This window comes from Malania oleifera, chromosome 11 (genome assembly GCF_029873635.1).
Source record: "Malania oleifera isolate guangnan ecotype guangnan chromosome 11, ASM2987363v1, whole genome shotgun sequence".
NCBI lineage: Eukaryota > Viridiplantae > Streptophyta > Magnoliopsida > Santalales > Ximeniaceae > Malania > Malania oleifera.
Window position 1 is genome coordinate 13,622,898 of NC_080427.1, and position 11,534 is coordinate 13,634,431.

The following is an 11,534-nucleotide window of genomic DNA, read 5'->3' on the forward strand; positions in this document are numbered from 1 at the left end:
TGATACTCAAGATTAATGGTGACTTGAAGATAGTCTTTGAAAATTGAGAGTCAATTTGTGGTTTTACATGTATAGAATGATAATTGTGGTTAAATTGTATTAAAGACTTCTGGTGATACATAGTTGCAGTGGGTATATGTACAAATCCACCTATATGGTGACAATTTATTGGACAAATGAATGCCATTTATCATACCTTTGCACATTTTTAAGCTTTTCCATACCTTTCTTAAGTGTGGAGAAAATATATGCAAATTCATCCTTGATCGAAGCTGTCTTATGAACGTGGTTTCTAGAAATGGAGTCACTCGTATAAAACCTCATACAGAACCTCACCCAAAGCCTTATGAGATATCTTGTGTTGATAACTCTATGTTACATGTTTATAAAAAATGTTTGGTTCCTATCCAAATGGGTGTATATTTTGATGACATTTGGTGTGATATCATATCCATGAATATTGGCCACCTGGGCGTGACTCAAGGATTTGAGAACACATATATCTTCCACTATAATGAAAGAAGATCATTTTGAAGCCCATTCTACCAATCAACCAAGACAAAGAATCTACTTTACTCAACTTGAAGACACTACAAACTAGGAAATGAAGTGTTTGAAGACATCCAAAGTCTTTCAGACAGTCCTAACTGCGTTTGTCATTCCCAATATGTTCATTGATGCTAATTCTCAACTCAAGTCAATGGTGCTGCCAATGGAACAACCATTCTTGTCTCACTCTAGCACTGCCTTTGAAGAATCTAACTTTGCTTCTTGCTTTTGATCCTCCAACATTTCAAAATTCAAGGCCGTAGTTTTTCAAAATGGGGGAGAATTGGCGTTGGACAAGAAGCCTTGGGTAGATACTTGTTGGAGAATAATACAAAAGAATTGAGTTAAGGTATTGTTGGATTTAGTTAGTTGTTAATTGTATGTTTAGTACGAACTAGTATAGGATTATGTGCATGTGGGGGCTTGTTTGTAATATTTGTGCATTTTATGGTTTTTTTGTAATTCATGTTGTTTTAGGGGTATATGCGTAATTTCATTACTAGAGGCTTTCTTGTAAGTAGTGTGTGAAAGCCATGTTGTTAATTGTTGATGAGTTTGAAATGAATTGAATGTGACATTTTCCCCTTTATATCTCCTCTCTCCTCTCTTCCCCTTCTCTTCAATTTCTTCATCTTTTTCCCATGGCTGCAGATCCTTGATTGTGCCCCTGCATCACCACCTTTTCTTGATTGGCAATTTTGAAGGGTTATAGGTGCATTGATTTGTTACTAAAAAATGGAAATGCATGAAGAGATGCAGAATAACATCCTTATACAGTAATTATTGTTTAATTCTTTGCATTATTGTTTTATTCTTCCCCAGACCCTGCATACGCAGGAGCTTTGTGCACTGGGCTGCCCTTTTGTTCTAGAAAACAATCGCAGTTTACACCTTCTGTTCTACTACAATGGAGAGTCTAGAGCATGGACTTGTGTCCCAGTGACTCATCTCCTTGCCCTCCTCAGCTAGGTCATATTTGACTCTCCTTTGGGAAGACTTGTGCGTGCATGTGCGTCTGCGCATGCACCATGCTTTTAAATAGCGGTAGTGTGTATCTTAGCGTAATGTTGATGGGTGTAATGGATGTTGCATGTTACATTGTGGGAACTGACTACAGTAATGCTAGCGGGCATAGTGAGTTTTTTCAAGAACACAAAACCTTATCTGTATTGATATATTTGCATGTTTTAAGCTCTTACCCTTAAAAATATTTTAATGCATTTTGGATACTTCAATTTACCAACATTGTTTGGTAAGCGTAATAAATTTTACATCGGTTTTAAAATGATATTAACAGAAACATTATATGTTTTTCACTTATCATTTCACATGTGTGATTAATAAAGTAATGAATCAAAATACATTAGCTTATATTATAATTGAATATGTTCATCTATTAGGCACAGAAAACATACAATAAAAATAAATTCCATTATTTTATTAGATTGATTAATAAACAAACTTAGACCAACACATTATATTGTATAACCTAAATTTTAAAATTTGATATTATAGTCATAAAATTTATCATTAAAAAATAAATTATTAACAGCTTTAACAAGACAGTGAAGACATAAACTAGAAAAAGAAATGGTTGAAGTTGTACAACGTACAAAAAATGTCACCACTATTGTGTCAAAGTAAATAATTTTTTAAACAAAAAACCGTTCAAATCAAAATTTTAAATAATGAACATTGCAAAAAATAAATAATTCTTTATTGTTAACATCCTCACTATAATCTTCTCCTCTCCCTTCTCTTCACATAGTTGATGGGGATTGTTTTACAAAGAAATGAGAAAAAAGAGAAGAAAAAATAAATTTAAAATTCCCATAACATTCCTGTAGAAATCATAGCAGTCCTATAGTTGTTGCAGCATCCATTACAAAATGGTAGCATGGTCCATATAGGCTGCTATGGCTGTGATTTTTATTCTCACCACTATAGCAGTGTGTAATGATATTGAGGGCCCCAAAAATCTTGTTACATAACGGCCATGGCCATTATTTAAAACCATGGTGTGTGCATGCATCTTGCCCATTGAGGGAGAAAGGGGAAGATCAAACTTCAAACGAAAGTCAAATATATGAGAGGACTGGCTAGGGTAGGAAAGGTTCATTTTTAAACTAAAAGAACTACTCTTTATTAGCCTTCTTGTGCTTGTCACTTGTCAGATATATTATGCTTCAATGCAACTTAGTTATATAATTTGCTGATAGGGTTCTTAATAAATTATTATTATGTCAGAGTTTGATGGATTTATTTTGGAAGTTCTCTTGTGTTTTTTTTTTTTTTTTTTTTTTTAAATTTTATTTTTCATTGTTATAGTTGAAAACCTAAAGAAAAGAAATAAAAGAGAGTATGAAGTTGTTGTGACCATTGTTTCCAATCTGTGTAGGTTCTATTGCGGATGCTTCCTAAGTATCATCATCATGTGCGGTCGTATGAGAATACACTCATAACAAAATTTTTTGGCCTACATCGAATTAAACCTTCAAGTGGTCAAAAGGTACTGAACAGATGAACTAGATCATATTGAATCACTGATGAGGATCTTTTTCAAGTAGAATGATGTTGCAACTGTTTAGGATCCCTGTTACTGGGACACGTGTCAATTTTGTGTGTGTGATGCTTTAATGTGTAAACTACCATGGTTGACATGCTCTTTTTCAAATACATACCCAATAGGCGTCTCCAATAAAGAGGAATGATACCCTAACTACAATATCACTATAAATTGCTTTATTACTGTGACAATTTGCTCTTGCACCTATATATGTGTTTGAGCAAAAGAATCATGTTCTAAATGCTGTGTTTCATCTAAGTGTCTCTTTTATGTGAAAGTATGAGCTGAGAAAACTGAAACTGCATCAATTCTATTTTTACACCATCCCAGCATTTGATGATTGGAGAAAATCAACAGCTGAATATAAACCTGTGCCCCAAACTTGTGCTAGTGTGTATTTATTATGCGTAGGCATTGAATGTTACCTCTGTATGAATCCATATATTTTGTTTCAACAGTTGGATATAAATGTTGTGTTATTTATATGCAAGAACTTAACATTTGTTAATTAATTAATTTTCTGCAGTTTCGCTTTGTTGTAATGGGAAATATGTTCTGCACAGAATTAAGGATCCATCGAAGATTTGATTTGAAAGGTTCCTCCTTAGGCCGTTCAACAGACAAGGTTGAAATTGATGAGAATACAACACTCAAAGATTTGGATCTAAACTATTGCTTTTATTTGGAACCATCATGGCGGGAGGCTCTACTAAAGTAAGGAATGCCTCAGAAGTTGTTTCATTGTCTGCATATCTAAACTTGTTTGCGTATCACTGGTTCATTAATCAAATGATATACTAACGTAAATATAGTTGGCACTATATTTTTGCAGTGATAGTATTTTGATCATATTATTCATGGGGGAAAGCAGTAGTTTAATGTTTATTCTATCTATTGAAAATAATTCTGCTGGCAGTTCTGCTATACCAATCCGTAAGTAGACCTCATTGTAGTGACATAAATATCTAACCTTCAAAGTTCTGAAATATTTCTGTCTCCAGCCTGTTGACCATGATTGAGATAAATGTATTAAAGCTTACCTTAATTATCATTTACTAGACAACCTCATCTCTACTATTGATGAAGCAAAAAGCCAGGCGGGTTTCAATAATGTTTTTCCCAATCTTCCATAAAAACCTTTCCATGCACAATTTTCCTTTTAGTTTCAATATTTAAAAGTCATGGATAAAATAATTATTGATTTAAAATTCTAAATCTATTCGTAACTCCCCTATTATCTCCTTAAAAATAACAACTTTTGTGCCCGCAGCTAGTTGAGAAAAATATAAGAAGACAGAGAAAGGGGAAAGGGGAAAAATATTGTTTAATATTTCAAGTGCTGATTTTTAACTATAATTTTTTGGGATAATAAAACCTTACAAAAAACTTAGTCGTGGAATCTTTAGGCCTATAAAGAGGGAAATTTTGAAAAGTGGAGCATTTGTGTTGGATATCTTCAATTGCAAGCATGCTTGTCCACACACATGCATGACAGAAAGATACACACACACTAGCTCAGCTCAAAATTTGGTTAGAGTGATCAGTAAAAGTATATGCTCTTCTGTTACCAGAACTGGTTTCAAAAAATGCTTATGCCATTTCTTGAAATTCTAAATGGCTGTATCTTGTTTCAGCAAAAGAAAATAAACTGATTCTTTTTTTGTCTGTTAAAGCTTGATATACATAGTTGGCCCACAAACTAACAGCTTAAGCTTTTACGTAAAGTGGTAATCTAATAATGTCATTCAAAAATTTTAAAAAAAGAAGATAGAAAAATGATTAAGATTTTAAAAGATCATTTTATTTCTATGAAAACAAAGCGAAATGGTTTTGTTTTGTGTTGGTTTTCTGAAACCTCTAGAAAATGCTTAGCATGGTAGATTTCTAATTTTTAACACATATGTTTAGCATTAAGTTCGTATAATTCAACTATAATTATATATTATTATTGTTGTCATTGTTTATGTTTTCATTTATCCATCTTCGTGCAGCCAGATTGAGATAGACTGTAAATTCTTAGAGGCACAGCACATTATGGATTACAGCCTTTTGCTAGGTGTGCATTATCGAGCACCTCAGCACCTACGGCCTCTCATGTCTTACAATCGAAGTATTACTGCAGAGGGATTGGGAATTCTTGCTGAAGAAGGTGGCCATCATACCCTGTTCTGGGTTTGTTACAATTCATGAATTTGTTCAGGCTTGTCCAAAGTTGGTTCAGTGTGAATTTTGAAAGAGGACTATTACCCTAATAATAATAATAATAATAATAATAAATTAAAAGGCTGGTCAATTTTATTTAGTTCTGTTTTTGGTCAAAAGCATGAATGAGTGGCTGGAGTCTTTCATGGAAAAGAGAAAAGTTGCATGACTTGGGGAATAACCTAATGGCTTAAGCTTTTCTGTTGAAGTTGAATGGCATATGTGAGTCCCACACATGCACCAGGCACTAGCTCCCTGGCATGTTTTACTTTGGTGTTGACCATGTAGATTACTAGATTACCAAGAAGAATGGGGGAAAAAGTTGAAACTGAGAGGAAATGAAAAATTTTACTAGGAAATAGAAAATTTTTTAGACATTACTGGTAATGTTGTGAACACATGCTAAACAAAATTGAGGGTTAGATTCTATTGCTACTATTTTCTAATATATTTTTTGTATGCATCCTATCATCCTATGAGTTTATCGATCTTAGTTCAATTCATTTCTCACTTTCTTATGGACCTATGTTTTTAATGGCTACATGATCCCTGACCAGTGTTCGAGTCAAATAACTCTGTCAAATGGACCAATTTAGGGTTTGCCAGTTCACAATTTTGAATGACATTTAGGACTGTTACCTGCTTAACTAAGCTTAAACATTTTAGAGGGAAAGACGTTTTCATGATTATGTAATTATATTATCTTTCATTTGATAGGCTGGGTTGGAATAAGCCAAATTATGCAGACTCAAAACATATTGGCTTGTCTGTGTGGTGAAATCCAATCTGATCCTAGTATCCCACCATTCATGACTATACTTTGTTGTTGCATTGTTCGAAGGACATGAAAAAACTGAATTCAAAATTTTTTTGGTGATGATTTAACAGCAGATGCTTTAGAGGATGAGATCTCCAACTATCCACAGGGCCTTGTTTTAGTCCCTCGTGGAACTGATGACAATAGTTTTGTCGTGGGCCCTCACATTAGAGGTAGTCGACTGCGAGCATCATCTGCTGCTGGTGGTGAGGAAGTAGATCTCCTCCTTCCTGGTACAGCAAGGTATGATTTCTTCATAACTCAAGATAAATACCAATTAAACTATAATAGAAGCTCCACTAGCAAGCAAGTGCCATTTTTGGAATGCCAAAAGCTCTTTCTAATTATGAATGGCTATCATTTCAATCCTAACCAGTATCTTAGAAAAACAGGCAGGGTACATAGAAAAAAAAAATGCACACTAGAACTTCTCCCTGAAGAATTGAAATGCTCTGGATGACTACAAGGCCAACTTCAATCATGCAAAATTCTACATATTTGAACTCTATTAATTGAACATCATAAGCTTTGTCTGTATTAATATCTGGTTTTTGCTGTATAACCTGTCAAGCAGACTCCAAATTCAACTTGGTGTGAACATGCCAGCACGGGCAGAGCAGATTCCAGGGAAAGTGGAGGCACATATGTTTCATGAAGTATCTGACGTTGTTCTATACCTGGGTATCATTGACATACTGCAAGACTATAATATGGGCAAGAAGATAGAGCATGCATACAAATCTCTTCAATTTGATTCATTGTCCATATCTTCCGTAGATCCAACATTCTACTCCCACCGCTTCTTAGAATTCATTCAGAAAGTCTTCCCTTCAAATGTTCTCACAAGTTAAACCGTGCATTAAAAGATATATACCGAGAGTTTGTGGTTCATCCTTTGTGACAAGACCAACAACGATAATGAGTTCTTGTATGAGGATTGGAGGTTTGTGCTGCGAAGATGGCAAGGTGACGACACGAGCTGAGCTTCTTCAGGGCATTATGTTTGCTTGTGACCGCTTGTTTCGCATGTTTGGGATGTGTTTTCATCATGTAAATACTAGTGTAGGTTTATTTTCTACTAGTTGTTTCTTCCTCTTCGTGCATGAAAATTGAGGCAAAACCCCCATCTTTTATAGTTTTTCTAGTCTCTTTTTGCCATTTTTTTTGTTGTACTTATGGTCCAGGACAGTCTGAAATGGTAAAGAGGGGTTTAGCAGTATTTTCGATCTCATACACGAAAATTAAGGCAAAATCTTGTCTTTTTTGGCTTGTCGGTTCTTTTTTTTTTTTTTTTCTATTTTTGACTATATCAGGTGATTCGAGATGGTCTAAAATGATGAGTCGAATAGTATTTTTGACCTCATGTATGAAAAAAGAGGCAAAACCTTTTCTTTTCTGCAATTTTTCGACATTTGTGATCACTTAACGAATTTTTTGTTATTTTTTGTGGGCTCCATTCATTTTTCTTTATTTTCATATATTCAAAATATTTTTAAAATACTATTTTAATGAATATTAAATAAATAAAATAAATATAAAACTTATTAAAAATTTATTTTTTTCAAAAAAAACTAGTGTGTGGTTCTTATATGCATTGAAAACCATGTGCACATGCGTATGAGCATGTGTAATGCAAAATGGTGCCACTTAATTTTGAATGTAAAATTTTAAAATTAAATAAAGGTAAGTGCATGTCTACACGTGCTCGCCCACTTATCGAAATAACTTCGTTTGGGTTTGTTTTTAAAGTGTGTGTGTGTGTGTGTATTAGTTTTTTGCCTCCCCCCTCTTGTCTTCTTCCTCTGTTGTGCCAGCCCCACCTCCAGTAGAGATTCCCCCATTTTTGTCTGTGAATCTCCTATTTTTCTTTATTTATAGCTATTCTTCTCCCTCTATCACATCCCCCACCTTCCCCAACCTCCTCAAGCCCAAACAACCCCTAAAAAACTAAACTCCCCTACCTACCCAAACACTCCCCCCCTTCTCTCGCTATACCACGCTACCCCCTATTTTTTAATTTATTAATTTATTTTGAGCCTATGAAAGCCCAAAAATGAGAGGGTGAGGGGGGCTCCTAGCTCTCGAATTGCTCTCGAATTCCCTCTCTTTACTTTTCTATCTCTCTCTATACTCTCCTCTCTAGCTCTCTCCTCTATGCTTCTCTTTTAAGAAACCACCCTTCCTTATCTCTCTCTCTCTCGCTCTCTCTTTCTCTCTCTCTAAGACTTGAGTGTGCTTTGGGTGAGTAGTGTGCATGGGAGTATGCATGTGTGTTGCATGCATAGGGTGCGTGGTGCGAGGCTGTGCACATAATTTCATGCATGCATGTGTGTGCGTGGTTGTAAATACACGAATGCATGTGTGCATGTTTGTGTATTCATGCATGCAAAGTTTTGTGAATGTGCATGATGTGTGTTTCTATTCATGCATGTTTGTTAGTGTATATGGGCATATGAATAAGTGTGTATGGTCGAGTCTTGCATGTAAGCATATGAGTGAAGTGTGTTTTCATGCAGGTGTGTGGCAATGCATATATTTTATACAAATGTTAATTTACATGCATGCATGTATGCATGTGCATAAGTGTGTGAAGGTGCACGCGAGTGTGCATGTGTGCTTGCATTTGTTGGCATATGCATGTATGTATGTGGGTGGGTGTGAGTGCATATGCATGATGTGAATGTGTAAATGTGTGTAGGGATGTAAGAATGGATGTGCATGCGTATTCTAGCATGTGTGTGACTCCATGTATGTGAACATGGGTGTGTGAATGCATGCCTTTTCATGCATACATGTGCGAGAATGTGCATGTTTGAATGTTATGCATGGGTGTATATGTTAATGCATGTGTGGGTATGTATGTTCATGCATGTGAACTACGGTGAGTGAATGCATGTGTGGGTGCATGCTTGTGCATGTGTATGCATGTAGGTTTACGTATGTATGCTAGTATGCATGTCTAAATATGTTTGGATGAATATATGCATATGAGTGTGTGAATGTGTTTGATAAGCATGTGAGTGATGGCATACATAAATGTGTGCTTTTGCATGCCTAAATGTGATTAGAAGCATGTGCACATAGAATCTGTTTCCATGCATATAGGTATGTATACATGCATGATTATGTGCACGAGTGAGTGTAAGTGTGGGTGAGTGCATGCTAGAGTGTGTGCATGTGTACGTATCCATGTATATGGTGAATGTATGTGGCATACATGCATGTGTTATGGAAGATATGCGTGAATTTATGCATGAATGGCATGGATGTGGGTTTGCATGTGAAAGTAAGTGTGTGTATGTGTGTGCGCACGCATGTGTGCATTTGTGTGTGTAGATTAGTGTGTAAATGTGTGCTTCATGCATGGGTTTGAGAGCCTGTGTGCATACATGCATATGTGGGCAGATGCATAAATGTATGTGATTTGCATATAGGCATGCATGAATGCATGCATTAGAGTATATGCATGTGTGTATGTATATTAGTCTATATGTGTGTATATTGATATTATTTAGATATTTTGTTGGCCTAACAAGGTTTACGAATCTTATTTTGATGATAACAAATTAAGGAAACTTAATATATTTGGTTAAGTGATGTTTCAAGATTCAAGCATGCGAATAAAAAATCAAGTGCTTACAAGTGTTATTGAAAGCTTATACTTCAAGAAAGAAGATCTTATAAAGTTATAGACTATTGAAATTGGAAATCAAGCTATACTTGAAGAAAAGAATCTATACATGAAGACTTAGTGAATAGAAGTGTTATAGTTGTTTAAAAGTCTCATATAAGTACTTCGCATTTGTTTCAATATAAGTGATTGAAGCTCTTAGGATTTAATATCGACTTAGAGACCTGATTTTGAAAACCCTGAAAATATATTTTCAAAATATCAATTCAATATTCTAAGTTTAAAAGCTAACAGGATTTTGGGAACACATTTCTTAAATTCATAAAAATTGCAAGTTTAGGCGATTGACCAAAGCTTCATTTGATTATCTTTCTTTGGAACATAAGCTTTGAATGATCCTTATAAGCATTTGACTTTGTATTCACATACGTGAGTCTTGAAATATTATCATATAACCAAATATGTTAAGTTCATTTTATTTGTTATCATCAAAATAAGATTTTAAGCCTTATAAGGCCAATAGAATAAGTTCATAATTCAAATCACACATAAGATTAAGGAGACTTGGAAGCTCGGAGGAACACAAAGCTCATGTAATGCCCCAACCTAGGTTTGCCAGGGAGCATTGCGTCTCTCCTCCTCCACCTAGACTAGACAACAGGGGGCGGGCTTTATCGGACTAATGATTGACCCCACAGACCAACACGTGTCCTTTTCAATGTGTTTTGTCCTCACTCACACACTTTTAGAGAAAACTTCCTAGAAGGTCACTCATCCCAATATTACTCCAAGCCAAGCACTCTTAACTGTGGAGTTCTTATGGAAAGGCTCTAGAAAAGAAAGGTGCACCTTATTGATATGGGTAGTAACATCTAATCCTTTTAAACATTTCTTCCAAAGGGTATCACAGCTCATATAGGCTGGTGAATTCCATGAAGAAGTGAAGAGCAAAAAGAAGAAGAAGACAGATGTTTTATTTTGTAATTGCATTTAGTATTTTTATATTTTGGGGTTGTAATAATGCGTCTCATGCATGATATGGTTGAATGCTCAAATGGCCATGGACAGACCTTACGGCACCCAACACTTTTATGAAAAATCATTTTCATAAAAAACTAAAATCATACAAAAGGGTTTAAAATCATTTTGTGTCAAATTAGGCCTAAACCTTAGTTTTTTTAACTGTCCTCGGTCAACCGACCCTTCACGTTTTAAAACACTTCAGCCGACCGAACTTGCCCTAAGGGAAAAATTGTATGGTCATGTTTGGCCGACCGACCCCAAATTGAACTGAAATGGCTAGCTGCCCGACCATTGGTTCTCGGTCAAGTTTATGCCTCGGCCGATCGACTACTTTAGCCCAAAAAATGCCTCAACTGACCAGCCCTCAAGCCTGACAGACTGGCCCTAGACCTCAGCCGACCGAACCTACGAAGGTTCGAAATCGCCTTTTGGTTCAGCCAATCGGCACATCCCTGGGTCGACCGAAACCCTTTAAAATTCAAATTTTTTGTATGAGGTTAGCTAACTGGTGCTAGCACCAGCTAACTGAATCTCTTGAGTCTCAGTAATTTCCAGCGCTTAAACACGGTTAAATTTTAATTAAACAAATTTCAAAATACCAACCATGTAGCAACCTGCTATTTAAAGGGGTTTTGTTTTTTTTATTATTATTCTATGACATTTAACATGCTCTGATACTATACTGGATTAAACTCATCCATCAACCTGAGTAGTAAGAAGTAGAAATTAAATCAACATAATCATAT

The 11,534-nt window shown here is 35.4% G+C and overlaps 1 protein-coding gene across 11 annotated transcripts in view; it reads left to right on the forward strand.

Moving 5' to 3' along the window:
• Positions 1 to 7,353, forward strand: part of LOC131167273 (phosphatidylinositol 4-phosphate 5-kinase 9) — a 44,654-nt gene extending 37,301 nt beyond the window's left edge. For 6 of the 11 annotated variants that reach the window (XM_058126005.1, XM_058126002.1, XM_058126006.1 and 3 more), the window contains 5 exons: positions 2,948 to 3,058; positions 3,642 to 3,829; positions 5,107 to 5,264; positions 6,206 to 6,377; positions 6,709 to 7,353. In XM_058126005.1, the coding sequence (XP_057981988.1) occupies positions 2,948 to 3,058; positions 3,642 to 3,829; positions 5,107 to 5,264; positions 6,206 to 6,377; positions 6,709 to 6,985 (906 nt within the window). In that variant the 3' untranslated portion in view covers positions 6,986 to 7,353. The remainder of the gene's footprint in view (positions 1 to 2,947; positions 3,059 to 3,641; positions 3,830 to 5,106; positions 5,265 to 6,205; positions 6,378 to 6,708) is intronic. The other 5 variants (XM_058126010.1, XM_058126008.1, XM_058126009.1 and 2 more) reach the window with 3 other exon arrangements.
• Positions 7,354 to 11,534: the final 4,181 nt, after the last annotated feature.